Raw genomic sequence first — 16122 nt, forward strand, 5'->3', positions numbered from 1 at the left:
TCAGGGTGTGGCTCTCTGTGCACAAAGCTGATCCGCATATGAACTCACCTCATGCAGGTGAAAAGATGCAGTCGGTACTGCTCATGTGCCAGGGGGGGCGTGTGTCAGTTGCGAAGCTCCACAGTCAGAAGTGGAGGGTTGTATCGGTAGAGGTGAAGCGTAACGCTACCAGGGTAATTGGATTTAAGATTAAAGTTTGCGATACCAAAGCCCATCTATTTATAGGGACAATAAGATTCATCAATTTTTACTGTCATCTGAAATTGTATAGCTGGACCACCAGTCAGCAACAGAAGGGAGCGGGCTTCTTTATTTTAACTGCATTCCAACACAAATTAAACAGGCAGGTATACAGGATTTATTTGCTTAGGTTTGTATTGGTTTAAATGTTGATCGTCCAACACTGTTAAAGAGTACATAAAATAGAACTGATCACTTGTTATAATATTACTTTTTTTAAAAATCTTAGGTACTCTCTGAATTAGTACAAAACTGTACTAAAGCTCAATGACCCTGATAAATAATAAAAATTCATATAAAATTATAAAAGCTATTTAGACATAAAAGCTGTACACATTATTAAATATGAAATGAAATCTTTATTTATGAAATGTATTTGTGGATTGAGCAGGTCACACATGAACCCCCATAAGGTTGACTGGCCGTTTGTTGTACCGTTTTGAGATGTCAGCTTCAATCTGTACAAAAAGGAAAGATAAAACATTTACTTGACCTTGTCAGAAATGAAGAACAATCTACAGTGGACCCTTGAGTTATGAATGGTTTACCATACGAACATTTTGGGTTACGAATGATCTGTTTCAACTTAACGTATGAACAAATTTCCGATTACGAACCGAAATTCACGAAACACGTGACGTCACGAACAAGTTGACTCAGAGCTTCTCTCTCTCTCTATATATACGTATATATACAGGGGTTGGACAAAATAACTGAAACACCTGTCATTTTAGTGTGGGAGGTTTCATGGATAAATTGGACCAGTCTGGTGGCCAATCTTCATTAATTGCACATTGCACCAGTAAGAGCAGAGTGTGAAGGTTCAATTAGCAGGGTAAGAGCACAGTTTTGCTCAAAATATTGCAATGCACACAACATTATGGGTGACATACCAGAGTTCAAAAGAGGACAAATTGTTGGTGCACGTCTTGCTGGCGCATCTGTGACCAAGACAGCAAGTCTTTGTGATGTATCAAGAGCCACGGTATCCAGGGTAATGTCAGCATACCACCAAGAAGGACAAACCACATCCAACAGGATTAACTGTGGACGCAAGAGGAAGCTGTCTGAAAGGGATGTTCGGGTGCTAATCCAGATTGTATCCAAAAAACATAAAACCACGGCTGCCCAAATCACGGCAGAATTAAATGGGCACCTCAACTCTCCTGTTTCCACCAGAACTGTCCGTCGGGAGCTCCACAGGGTCAATATACACGGCCGGGCTGCTATAGCCAAACCTTTGGTCACTCGTGCCAATGCCAAACGTCGGTTTCAATGGTGCAAGGAGCGCAAATCTTGGGCTGTGGACAATGTGAAACATGTATTGTTCTCTGATGAGTCCACCTTTACTGTTTTCCCCACATCCGGGAGAGTTACGGTGTGGAGAAGCCCCAAAGAAGCGTACCACCCAGACTGTTGCATGCCCAGAGTGAAGCATGGGGGTGGATCAGTGATGGTTTGGGCTGCCATATCATGGCATTCCCTTGGCCCAATACTTGTGCTAGATGGGCGCGTCACTGCCAAGGACTACCGAACCATTCTGGAGGACCATGTGCATCCAATGGCGGTGCCGTGTATCAGGATGACAATGCACCAATACACACAGCAAGACTGGTGAAAGATTGGTTTGATGAACATGAAAGTGAAGTTGAACATCTCCCATGGCCTGCACAGTCACCAGATCTAAATATTATTGAGCCACTTTGGGGTGTTTTGGAGAAGCGAGTCAGGAAACGTTTTCCTCCACCAGCATCACGTAGTGACCTGACCACTATCCTGCAAGAAGAATGGCTTAAAATCCCTCTGACCACTGTGCAGGACTTGTATATGTCATTTCCAAGACGAATTGACGCTGTATTGGCCGCAAAAGGAGGCCCTACACCATACTAATAAATTATTGTGGTCTAAAACCAGGTGTTTCAGTTATTTTGTCCAACCCCTGTATATATATATATATATATATATATATATATATATATATATACACATACACAGTGAGCGAACATTCAGACGGTGTTTTTCGGTGTTGTCTTTATATTTTGTAAAATTCAGTATTAAAATGGCCCCAAATAAGGTGCAGAGAAAGCTTAGTGGTGAGAAAATGAACAAATCTATTACATTTGTTGCTGTATAATTACTCCTGCCAGTAGCTGTCACTGTGTATCAGACAGAGGGGACAGTGAGTGAGAGAGAAGAAGGAAGTCGGCTGAGTAAAGTATGCTTTCTTTCGTGCAATTACACCTACAAAATACAACACTACTGAAATAAAGAAAAAAATAATAGAGAAATATGTGAGTTGTTGTTTCTGGTAGATACATTTTTATAAAAAAAGAAGGAAATGTATTATGTACAATGTAGTATGCACACGTACTGTACTGAAATGTGATGTGTTTTTATTGTAAAATACAGTACTACTGTGTATTGTTGTTTATTATTATTTATTACAGTATTATCTATTCTATAATTTAAATATACACATATTTATAACAAAAAAGACCATTTAAGACATTAGAAAGGTTAGGTAAGGGGGTGGTTTGGGAGGTCTGGCACGGATTAATTTTATTTACATTATTTCTTATGGAAAAGTAGGTTTAACTAACAAACATTTTGACTTAAGAACAGCCCTTCGGAACCAATTAAATTCATAAGTCAAGGGTCCACTGTACTTGGGAAACTAAAATGACTATCATAAAAGCAGAAACCATAATCGTATTGGATAATTGTTACCAGTTTTTGTAGCTCCTTAGTTTGGCTTGTCAACACATCAATGCGAGGCTCCAGCTTCGCCTGCTCTTCCAGAGCCTCCTGCCTCCGCTCTGCCAGAGAGGTTCGCTTTAACAGCAAAATATCAGCTTGCTTCAGCTTCTGTCTCAGCATGTCAGATACTCGCTCTACATAGCTGCAACACAGGGTTTAGGGTTAGGAGCTGTGGACCAAACTGGGATTTCACTTTATCATAACTTGTCAGTTGTAGCCTAGCGGTTAAGGTACTAGACTAGTAATCAAAAAGGTCACTGGTTCAAACCCCACCACTGCCAGGTTGCCATTGTTGGGCCCTTGAGCAAGGCCCTTAACCCTTACTTGCTTAGACAGTATACGGTCACAGTATTTGGATAAAAAGCGTCTGCTAAATGCAAAAAATATAAATATAATAAATATATAACTATTATTTTTGGACCTTTATATCTATGCACCGTATGTATTCTTCTTGGTTTATTAGAAGCACAGTTGACAAGGTGCTTGAGCTAGTGCACCACTGCAGTGTGTTCAAACTTGTGAGTTTGAATCTCAGTAGAGACAACGACCTGGCCAAGCATCCACACAAACACAACTGGCTGTATTTGAGGGAGGGAGGGTCAGACAGGGTCTTTTCCCACAGCGATGTGCAATCACTGGGACTGGTCTGGGCATTTGCACAAGTGGGGTTTTGTCTCATGGATCTTAGCTTGGCTCTCTGCAAGCGATATGGCTCTGTGTGGAAACCCAACACTGTCCGGTGATAAGAAGTGGCTGCAGATTGGACATGTGTTGGAAGGGGCGTGTGGTGATCAGACTTTCACTGAAAAGACCAGGGTTGTAGATTTGCAATTGGGAACCGGAAATGACTAGATTGGGAGACAGATGAAAAACTAATTAATACCACTGCAAACAGTATATTATGGACAACATTTACATTTAATTTTAAGTCAATGATTAAAAAAAACATGCTTTCGATTCACCACTTTACATGTGTAAATATAGCATGTGATAGGCATTTTTGTGGACTACGTATGTTTGCCTATTTTAGTCAGTTATGTGTGACCAGATTTGTTTGTTTGTTAGTATTTTAACGTAATGTTTTTACACTTTTGGTTACATTCATGACAGGACACGGTAGTTACTCATTACACAAGGTTCATCAGTTCACAAGGTTATATCAAACACAGTCATGGACAATTTTGTATCTCCAATTCACCTCACTTGCATGTTTTTGGACTCTGGGAGGAAACAGGGGCACCCGGAGGAAACCCACGCGGATACGTGGAGAACATGCAAACTCCACACAGAAAGGACACTGGGGATCGAACCCAGGACCTTCTTGCTGTGAGGCGACAGTGCTACCCACTTTGCCACCATGCCGCCCGTGTGACCAGATTAAATAATGATGTGACCAAGAAACATTAAATAGTTTGGACACAGTACAAAAAGGAATGCCAGGGGTTTGCAAAGCTGTTATCAAGGCAATATGTTACTATTAAATTGACAGTAAATTCCAAGATTGTTTTTAAGGTCATTGCATGGTCGTTTCATACTTCTGATGTCTTAATTATTCCACATGGTAAAAAATTAAATATTATATTACCTCTATGACTGCTTGTGTCCAAGCTTTTTACTAGCAATGTACATGTAAACATACTCACATCTACTCTAAGCAATATCAATAGGATTACAGACAGTTAAGGTCTGTCTATGAAAGACACCTGTTACAGTGTAAGGGGCTCACCGTGGTGACGCTTGAATCATGAACAGATGCTGCATGCGTAGTGAAGTCAGTTTCTCCAGGAGGTGGCGCACATCCCTCAGCATGGTCTGTACACGCTCTGGCGTTTGGGCCTGGATGATTGAAGGAGCCAACTGAAACTGGCTCATGGACACCATATCAACTTCTTCACGCATCTCACTCAGTCTCTGGCACAGGAACACCTCCAACTGGGCACAAAGGGACAAGCAGTCACAGAAGTGAGAACATTTCTGATAGGATCTAGTTACTGTTATAGATGACAAGCTGTTTAGAAACGTCCATAGTTTTCTATGTGTTACTTTTATGTTTAAAAGTTAGTAACCTAACAGCAACCTGGTAGGGACCTGGTAAAACTGCTGGGTAAATAATATTGGTTGTAGAACAAAACTCATACATTATTGGGTTGGAGTAATCTTGAGATGTGCATTGGACGTATTAACACAGAAGAGAGGCAACATGTGGAACCTTCATCAACTGATTAGATAGGTGAGGTTTTTTAAATGGGAAAATGCTTTGTGTTTGTTTAATAATGTTACATACAGGGGTTGGACAAAATAACTGAAACACCTGTCATTTTAGTGTGGGAGGTTTCATGGCTAAATTGGACCAGTCTGGTGGCCAATCTTCATTAATTGCACATTGCACCAGTAAGAGCAGAGTGTGAAGGTTCAATTAGCAGGGTAAGAGCACAGTTTTGCTCAAAATATTGCAATGCACACAACATTATGGGTGACATACCAGAGTTCAAAAGAGGACAAATTGTTGGTGCACGTCTTGCTGGCGCATCTGTGACCAAGACAGCAAGTCTTTGTGATGTGTCAAGAGCCACGGTATCCAGGGTAATGTCAGCATACCACCAAGAAGGACAAACAACATCCAACAGGATTAACTGTGGACACAAGAGGAAGCTGTCTGAAAGGGATGTTCGGGTGCTAACCCGGATTGTATCCAAAAAACATAAAACCACGGCTGCCCAAATCACGGCAGAATTAAATGTGCACCTCAACTCTCCTGTTTCCACCAGAACTGTCCGTCGGGAGCTCCACAGGGTCAATATACACGGCCGGGCTGCTATAGCCAAACCTTTGGTCACTCGTGCCAATGCCAAACGTCGGTTTCAATGGTGCAAGGAGCGCAAATCTTGGGCTGTGGACAATGTGAAACATGTATTGTTCTCTGATGAGTCCACCTTTACTGTTTTCCCCACATCCGGGAGAGTTACGGTGTGGAGAAGCCCCAAAGAAGCGTACCACCCAGACTGTTGCATGCCCAGAGTGAAGCATGGGGGTGGATCAGTGATGGTTTGGGCTGCCATATCATGGCATTCCCTTGGCCCAATACTTGTGCTAGATGGGCGCGTCACTGCCAAGGACTACCGAACCATTCTGGAGGACCATGTGCATCCAATGGCGGTGCCGTGTATCAGGATGACAATGCACCAATACACACAGCAAGACTGGTGAAAGATTGGTTTGATGAACATGAAAGTGAAGTTGAACATCTCCCATGGCCTGCACAGTCACCAGATCTAAATATTATTGAGCCACTTTGGGGTGTTTTGGAGAAGCGAGTCAGGAAACGTTTTTCTCCACCAGCATCACGTAGTGACCTGGCCACTATCCTGCAAGAAGAATGGCTTAAAATCCCTCTGACCACTGTGCAGGACTTGTATATGTCATTTCCAAGACGAATTGACGCTGTATTGGCCGCAAAAGGAGGCCCTACACCATACTAATAAATTATTGTGGTCTAAAACCAGGTGTTTCAGTTATTTTGTCCAACCCCTGTATGTATTGATTATAACTGTGCCAAGTTAAGCTCGATAATATACACCGATTAGCCATAACATTAAAACCACCTCCTTGTTTCTATACACATTATCTATTAAATTAGTGGATAGTGGATGGCGGCGCGCACGGACGCAGCGGCTTTTGCTCTCCTGAACGGTACTTTGTTTTGTTTGTTTTTGTTAGTCTACTTGTTTTCCGGCATGATTAGAACACTCACGAACTCAACTTATAAACGACAGGATCTATTAAAGATCGGGAATTTATGTAAAGAGTTGGATTTTATCAGGAACTACCAACATGAAAACATCCCAGAAGAGATCGTGCGTCCAGCGGGATCTCCATGGATCACCATACCGGGACGCAGACGCAAGCGGCGTAGAGAGAGGAAACAGAAGCGAGGTTGCAGGGCTGGAATAAAAAACAGACTAAAGAAGGCTCCTCACAAGCCTGCGCTTCCCAGCCTATACATAACCAACGCAAGATCGCTCAGCAACAAAATGGGAGAATTGGAACTTACGATTGCAGCTCAGAAATCTGTGCAGGACTGCTCGCTAATGATAATAACTGAGACCTGGCTTCACTCCAAGATTCCCGACGAAGCTATCACACTAGCGGGTCGCACAGCTCACCGGAGCGACAGGAATAAAACCTCCGGTAAGAGCAGAGGGGGAGGGCTGTGTATTTACTCTAATCGGTGGTGCACGAATGTTACCATCATAGAGAAGCTTTGCTCGCCTGATTTAGAGTACATTACAGCAAAATGCCGACCCTTTTATCTGCCGCGAGAGTTCACCATCGTCATTGTCATTGCTGTGTATATTCCTCCAAATGCTAACACCAAGATAGCATTAAGTACACTGCTTACAACGATCAACACACTGCAGTCTGCTCACCCTGAAGGAATTTTCATCATAGCAGGAGACTTCAATCAAGCTAATTTGAAAACTGTCCTTCCCAAATTCTACCAATATGTGACATGCGCCACCAGGGGCAGAAATACATTGGACCATGTTTACAGTAACATCAAGGAGGGATATAAAGTCTCCACCCTCCCCCACCTAAGCACGTCTGATCACCTATCACTCTTTCTCACACCTGCATACAGACCCATCATCAGCAGAACAGAGCCTTCTGTGAAAACCATCAAGATCTGGCCAGAAGGAGCTTCCATTCAACTCCAGGACTGTTTTGAGCGCACTCACTGGGACCTATTTGCACAAGAAAACATAGAGGAATATACATCCACTGTCCTGTTTTACATACAGTCTTGTGTGGATAATGTCACTGTTGACAAGCGCATCAGATGCTTTCCAAACAACAAGCCATGGATGACCAGGGAGGTTAAGTGCCGACTGAGGGACCGCAACACAGCCTTCAGGTCGGGAAATGGCGAACTTTACAGCACTGCCAGGTCCAACCTGAAGAGAGCCATCAAAGACGCAAAAGCAGCGTACAGGCTGAAGATTGAGGGCCATGTCAGTGATGGCAACCCCCGGCATGCATGGGAAGGCATCCACCACCTCACAAACTACAAAGGCAATAAAAACACAATCACCAGTAGCAGTGACTCACTAGTGGAGGAACTGAATTATTTCTTTGCACGCTTTGAGGGGGTTGCAGTGGAGGAAGCAGAGAACAGGACAGCACCACTGCAAACTGCTGACAGCCTAGCACTTACTGTGAGTACAGAGGATGTCAGGAGAGTGCTCCGCAGTGTGAACCCCAGGAAAGCGACCGGCCCAGACGGAATTTCAGGGAGGGTACTTAAGGACTGTGCATATCAACTGGCAGAGGTGTTCAAAAACATCTTCAACCTCTCTCTGTCCCACTGCACTGTCCCTAAATGTTTCAAGTCTGCCACCATTGTGCCTCTTCCAAAGAAAGCCACAATCAACAGCCTGAACGACTTCAGACCGGTGGCTCTCACCTCCACGGTGATGAAGTGCTTTGAAAAACTGGTTCTGAAGCACATACAGTCTTCACTCCCGCCCACCCTGGACCAACATCAGTTTGCCTACAAAGGCAACAGGTCAACAGAAGACGCCATCAACACTGCTCTCCACGTGGCACTGACTCACCTGGAACATCAGGGAACATATGTGAGGATGCTGTTCGTGGATTTCAGCTCTGCGTTTAATACAGTTATTCCCAGCAGACTGGTATCCAAGCTGCTAAACCTGGGTGTCAGCCAGCACACATGCAGGTGGATTGAGGACTTTTTAACAAACCGCCCACAGTCTGTTAGGATGGGGGCCCATCTCTCCCCTGTTCTGACACTGAGTACTGGAGTTCCACAGGGCTGTGTGCTGAGCCCTCTTCTTTACTCCCTCTACACCCATGACTGTACACCAACCCACAGCACAAACTCAATCATCAAGTTTGCAGATGACACCACTGTAATTGGATTAATACAGAATGGAGATGAGTCTGCCTACAGGGAAGAAGTCCTCAAACTGTTTGAATGGTGCTCCATTAACAACCTGGCACTCAACACCTCTAAAACAAAAGAAATGGTCATCAGCTTCAGGAGACAGAGAGAGGAACCTACACCCTTAGACATCGGAGGAAACACAGTAGAGAGAGTGTCTAATTTCAAATTCCTAGGCACACACATCTCCCAGGACCTCACATGGACCACCAACACCACCTCTCTAGTGAAAAAAGCACAGAAGCGGCTCTACTTTTTAAGGACACTAAGAAAGGCCAACCTGTCCAAGCAGCTACTGGTGTCCTTCTATCGCAGCACGGTGGAAAGCATACTCACCCATGGCATTCTGGTGTGGTATGCCAGCTGCTCTGAGGCTGACAAGAAGGCTCTTCAGAGGGTAATCAAATCAGCTCAGAGAACCATCAACACTGAGCTGCCTTCACTAGAGAACATTTACAAAACCCGATGCCTGCGTCGGGCCACAAACATCATAAAGGACTCATTTCACCCTTGTTGCAACCTGTTCTCCTTGTTGCCCTCTGGTAGGCGCTATAGGAGTATCAAGGCCCGTACTTCCAGACTCCTGAAAAGCTTTTACCCCTCCGCCATAAAAACACTAAACTATCAAACTTTACATCCTAGGAAATAATGTGCAATTTATAGAGACCGTGCAATAACCTTCTTCTTCTTTTCTTTTCTGGAAAGTTCTTAAAACCACACGTTTATTTCTGTATCTAGATGTGTATATGTTTATTTTGTAAATACATGTGTATATATATGTCTGTGTGTACATACATGTACCGTCAAGGAGATGCTCAAAAAATTTCGTTGTGCACTGTGCAATGACAATAAAGGCATTCTATTCTATTCTAAATGGTCAGGACTCTCCCAGGACCACTACAGAGTAGGTATTACTTGGGTTGGATCATTCTCAGCACTGCAGTGACACTGACATGGTGGTGGGGTGTTAGTGTGTGTTGTGCTGGTATGAGCGGATAAGACACAGAAATGCTGAACTGAGAATAATTCACCAACCAAAAATATATCCAGCCAACAGCGCCCTGTGGGCAGTGTCCTGTGACCACTGATGAAGGTCTAGAAGATGACCAACTCAAACAGCAGCAATAGATGAGCGATCGTCTCTGACTTTACATCTACAAGGTGGACCAACTAGGTAGGAGTGTCTAATAGAGTGGACAGTGAGTGGACATGGTATTTAAAAACTCCAGCAACACTGCTGTGTCTGATCCACTCATACCAGCACAACACACACTAACACACCACCACCATGTCATTGTCACTGCAGTGCTGAGAATAATCCACCACCTAAATTATACCTGCTCTGTGGGGGTCCTGACCATTGAAGAACAGGGTGAAGGCAGGGTAAAAAAAAGGCACACAGAGAACCAGATGGACTACAGTCAGTAATTGTAGAACTACAAAGTGCTTCTGTATGGTAAGTGGAGCTGATAAAATAAACAGTGAGTGTAGAAACAAGGAGGTGGTTTTAATGTTATTGCTGATCAGTGTATGTATACAACATGTAGGCTGGAATTTACCTCTGTAAAAATATAATTTAGCATTATCTTCTACTGCAAAATCTACTACTGTACGATAAGTATTTAACCTGTCAGTTTTTACAGGTTATATATAAGATGGAATTGTTTTTAGATCTCATTTTATAAATGGTAAAAAGATCCCATGCCAGCAATCCTTCCTGACTGATTAATACAGTCTATAAACTAATGGTTTAAGATATTAAACTGGCAACATTTAATTACTAACCGCCTGATCCCTAACAGGAGAAACATATGCAAATCTGAATGACTCTGAAAAAAGATGCTGGTACTCAGTAATGAGTCAATAATAAGAAATATATTTTTAATTAGTAATCAGAGTATAATTTCAATGCAGATGAACATGGTAATGCATTCTAAAATGAAATGATACCAGATCCATTGCTGTAGTGCACTGCCATGTGAAGCCGGGATGTGTGAATGTTATTATTCTGTGTCATTACTGGTAATAGAAACCCAGTAATTAAATGGGTTTTGATAGTGAAAGAGGTCATTTATTATACGCCCTTAATTACTGAGAAGATCTGTGTAACATTATTTAAAAGCCAAATGCACTTTAGCATCGACATTTAAAACATAACATCAAACCAGGGGTTGCTAACTTGCCGGGGGAGTTTTTGCTAACTAGTAAGCATACAGCATCCCATTAAAATATATAACACATTACTAAGTTTTATATTATGTCTTAATATTATATTATATTAAGTCTTCCTGCTTTATTGAATGTAAATCAGCATAATGTAGCAAGCGTGGAACATAATGTAGAACAGAAAAATGAATGTAAACACTGTAAGCAGAACCAGTTCCACATTCAAAATGTAGATTTTACACAAAGTCTGTAAAAAACAGTTCATTACCAGTGCTGAGTAAGTATGCTAATCATATAATTGATGCAGTTGGTATATTAAAGCTTTTCCTAACAACATTAGTGTGGCTCTTACAAGAGGATGAGCAAAGTTTTACCTTTATACCAGGGCTGTCACACAATTACAATTTTTAATAGAGATTAAAGAACCAAATTAATCACGATTAATCACCTGCAAAAATAACTAAGCAAAATTTGAACAGTTATGAACATTTTTATTGCAAGAACATGTTTACCAATAAAAAAAAATTAAATTATGATAAAATTATTAAATCTAAATTATCTTTAGAAAGCCAGCCAATGCCTATATATAGTTGTTAACAGCTACCCATCTTTCAGCCAGTTATATGAAGTCGTTTCACATTATCCGGCAAAAGTGAGGATCTTTTCCTGTTCATAACCCTGGCACTGGAAACAGGCGCTCAGGGTACTACAATGAACCATTTCTAGATGCAACACATATAACGTCATGTGGACCCACATCGTTAACTATGTTAAAGCGTCTACAGTCCATTGCAATCCATTTAACACCAGTGTTTGTAATGTTCCCATGACATGTACAGTTCATGGGCTTTCCATCCAAATTCCTCTTAAATAAAGTTGTCTGAGCTCATTTTGCCTGTAATGCGTATTCGTGCGCGCAGATGCCTGACGAGACAAAGGCGGCTCTGACCAAAGATGATACTGAAGCGTCAATTAATAACTGTAATTTTGTCTAGTGAGGATTTCTCACACTTTTTGAAAACAAAAATTATTATTTAAAATACCCGATTTTTTTGCAATGTTTGTATGTATGGGTTTGACTGTCTGTATGTCTACTGTAATGTAAAATTTTTGAAAAGCAATAAAAAGACCCCTATATTTCACAATATGTAGCAGCAGCAGCTTGAGTCATTTGTAACTCATGACCACAAACTGGAAAAAGACCCGTATTATCTCTATACATATTTTCGACACATATTTAGTGGTACAAACATAGCCCAATAAAACGTTGTTTGATGAAAAATTTTAATCTAAATTAATTTTTTTTATCGCGATTACAATTTTAACGTGTTAATTGCGCTAATAGCCCTACTTTATACGTTTTAATCTGCACAGATTCACATGTGCACAGTTTAACATGCAATCTGACTTCCCACTGACACAAACTTGTTTCACTGTTTATTATTTCAACACAAAATAGTTTCACTATTTGTTATTTAAATAATTATTTTAAGGTTTACTTATTAAATTTAGTAATTCGGCTGCACACACTGAGCTGGCCTACAGGGTACAGTACTAAAAAGATCAATATAAATAATGCTTTTGGTGGTCTGAAGCAAAAGTACCTCCATCAGTTCATCAATAAACTGACTGCGTGTCTTTGGGTTCTCCAGCAGAGAGAGGGCATCTTCTCCTCTGGCAACACCTTCAGGACCTGCAAACCCACACTGGCTCATTAGACTTGGGAAAAGTGCACCAGTAAAATAACACCTACAGATGTGTAATTTGCAAATCTACTTCTTCTAGCAGTAATCCCCTCAGGTCAGTTATGTCTATTTGTAAATAGCACTGCTGAAAATTCATGGATTCCAGCAGTAGTGTGCCACCCCAGCAGTAGTGTGCCACCCAAGCATTACAGATCAAAATTAATTTGCAAATAATTGCTGTCTGTTTTATTGACATTATTAAACTGCCCCAACTTTGTAAAACTGGGTGTGTACCACAAAAACTACATTTTACTTACACTCAGTACCTGCAGCAACAACTTCGATTTCCACTGCGGCAGTTTCAGTATCTCCCCAGTCAGCGCCACCATCGCTTGTTGCCTTTAACATTCAAATAAAAAACATAGATGTTAGAGCCTCTCTCTTTTAAAACTGCTGTTGCACAAAGAAAACAAAAAACACACACTTGCAAGGTACCATGTAAGTGATTTTATGGGGTTAAACATTGGGGTTACCTCTTTGCCAGACTCGAGAGTGATGCCCCAGTCCACACCTTCCTCAACTGTGGTTCCAATATTCCCTTCAGCACCACCACTTAAGTCACCCCAATCAATCTGTATTAAGAGATCTTAAGTAAATACAGACATGCATATGTATACTATATTTAAAAAAACATTTTCATTTCTTTCTCCAAACTTACTGCTTCCTCCGCAACACTGTCAGCTGGTGCTTCCTCTACTACAGGTCTTTCTACAACTGTTGGGGCATTTCCTGTCCTCCATTCATACATTGTTGTGTTTCCTTTTTGCTGTACATATGACAGTACAGGCAGAACTGGCTCAGACCTGAACAGATATAACAGGTGTAAATTGGCACGGTTCACATTACGCCATGCACCTTACTGCCACACGAGCTTACAGAGACAATGAAATGTATTTAAGGATAACCTCAATGTGCTATGTAACGGCACGTGCGAGCTTGGATGCTGAAAATCCTGATCATGTCTACCAATGAGAAATGAAAGCGGAATTGTTTTTTTTTTAGCATTTGGCTAGCTGGTGTGCTATTTATTATCGTACACACAGTATTACATTATTTAACTATAAATGACACATTAAAGGGTGCAGAGACAAGAAATGGTACTTACCACTCACAGACAAATTTAGTGAAAGCTGCGTAGAGCTCAATTGGGTCCCCCAGACAGGCAACCTTTTTACCCATCTCCTCCAGGACAGTGGGTAAATCCTTCACCAGAGCCTGCAACTCTCTTGCCACATTTACCCCCTAAACAAGTTAGATCAATGTCAATTTTATTTTCTTTCTTTCTTGCAACAAGGTGATGCAACAATACATTCAGGAAGAAAAAAATATGTATAGAACATGAGTACTTGAGCTCAACCAGTCCCCTTATCCCACTTCCCTTTGACCCAAACCAGTCAGGCATGGTTTCCCCCCGATGCAAAAGAGAGAACGCTAGGGAAAAAAGGCCATTCTTCAGAACAGCAACTTATTAAGTATCCATAGTATATAGTCAAGAATAGGACCCCATATTTTATGAAAATAGTTCCCCCCAGTTCCAACTCCTTAACCCATCTGTCATATGTAGGTGGGTTTCCATTTGAGCAGAACAGTGCGTCTAGCCAACAACGAAGGCAAGAACCTTTTGTGAAGCGCCCAATATTGATGCCCCCGGATGGATGCCAAAAAGTATTGTAAATTATATGCTTGACCAGACACTTTATTAAAGACACAAATACTTTCACATAGTTTTTTAATTGGACAGTAGGGTGTCAGCACCACAAAGCAGACATCCATCTAGTTTCACTGTGCCTGTGCCCATTGCAGCCTCAGATTTCTGTTCTAGGCTGACAAAATGAATCCTGATGTGGACATTTACTGCTGAAGCCCATCGGCCTCAGGGTTCAACATGCTATCCATTCTGAGATGCTTTTCTCTTACTACAGCTGTTAAAAGTGGTTATTTCAGTTTATATAGCGTTTCTGTCAAATCAGTCTGTGCATGCTGCTCTGACCTTTCACCAACATGCCATTTACGCCTCCAGAACTGCTGCTCACTGGATGTTTCACACCCTCACACCCTTCTATGTAAATTCTAGAGTTGTGCACAAATTCCAGAAGATCAGAAGTATTTGAAATACCAACATGCCGCCACGATATGCAATCTCAGAGACTGGTCCAGGCACCTATATGGGAGGGAGGTCACATAGAGCCCAGTGTAGCTGTCAATATGCATTACAGCTCTATATGGGGACCCAACACTGGCGGGTAATAAGAAGTGGCTCTCCTTGAACAGGTCAGGGTTGTGCAAGCTGCAGTGGAATCGCAATCGGGAATTGGAAATGACTAGATCAGGGGTGTCAAACTCGTCATTTTATGTGGCCCGCGAGAGGTTTAACGACTGTACGATTGTTGTGATGGTTCGAGTCGTTACAGAGACGCGCTTATAATTTACCGGGACTCCTGCGCCTTTAAAAGACAACCGTGACATCGTAGTCATGGCAACTAACTTTAACCTTCGCTAAGAAGCCATGTGACTTTTACGGCAAAGAGAACGCGAAGTAGCGTAGTCAGTAATGTAAACAATAATAAATAAATACAAATAATTATCTTGCAGTATAATACCAAAGCATCGTCTGTAAGTAGTGGCGTTTATATTCTCAGTTGTTAGTAAATGTTTAGTGAGTATATCACAGCGTTTTAGTTACAAATTTATCGTAATTAAATACTGTTGTTACGTTACTATAGCAATTAGTATCTTTACACAATTTTAACTCATTAGCGCTATTTTACGTTTGGTTAAAGCTCATATTGTACTAGATGTAACACTTGACTACAGCTGTGTGCTTTTACTGTATTAAGTTCTTTATTGTTTTTATTGTTTGTATTTTTACTTCATTCTGGTGCACACAGTGTATCACACAGCTGGCAAGCAAATGAAACTGACTGTATTCTGAAGAGAGCTGTCTGTCTGTCTGTCTGTCTGTCTGTCTGTCTGTCTGTCTGTCTGTCTGTCTGTCTGTCTGTCTGTCTGTCTGTCTGTCTAGCTGGGAAAGGGGGATAAACTATTAGTGAGGGCAGAACAGTTGTCTTAAAATACACTGTAAAATCCTAAACAAACTGCATCTTTCAAAATGCAGGCTGATTTTGTGACCTGCAAAGTGACACAGCCCACCAGTAGATGATGTTACACATATTTACACATGATCCTAAAATGTACAAGAAGATAAGTAAGAAAATTAAGCAGAAGGAGGAAATGTAATGAAAGTGAAAACAA

At 41.5% G+C, this 16122-nt stretch overlaps 1 protein-coding gene across 2 annotated transcripts in view; it reads right to left on the reverse strand.

Annotated features, from left to right (window-relative positions):
• Positions 1-576: 576 nt before the first annotated feature.
• The window catches only part of cdk5rap3 (CDK5 regulatory subunit associated protein 3), a 29212-nt gene continuing 13666 nt past the window's right edge, over positions 577-16122 (reverse strand). For both annotated transcript variants that reach the window (XM_063003069.1, XM_063003070.1), the window contains 8 exons: positions 13976-14112; positions 13529-13673; positions 13344-13442; positions 13128-13209; positions 12730-12818; positions 4724-4929; positions 2968-3139; positions 577-698 (listed from right to left, as the gene is read on the reverse strand). In XM_063003069.1, coding sequence (XP_062859139.1) covers positions 633-698; positions 2968-3139; positions 4724-4929; positions 12730-12818; positions 13128-13209; positions 13344-13442; positions 13529-13673; positions 13976-14112 — 996 coding nt within the window. In that variant the 3' untranslated portion in view covers positions 577-632. The remainder of the gene's footprint in view (positions 699-2967; positions 3140-4723; positions 4930-12729; positions 12819-13127; positions 13210-13343; positions 13443-13528; positions 13674-13975; positions 14113-16122) is intronic.

This window comes from Trichomycterus rosablanca, chromosome 10 (genome assembly GCF_030014385.1).
Source record: "Trichomycterus rosablanca isolate fTriRos1 chromosome 10, fTriRos1.hap1, whole genome shotgun sequence".
Classification (NCBI taxonomy): Eukaryota; Metazoa; Chordata; class Actinopteri; order Siluriformes; family Trichomycteridae; genus Trichomycterus; species Trichomycterus rosablanca.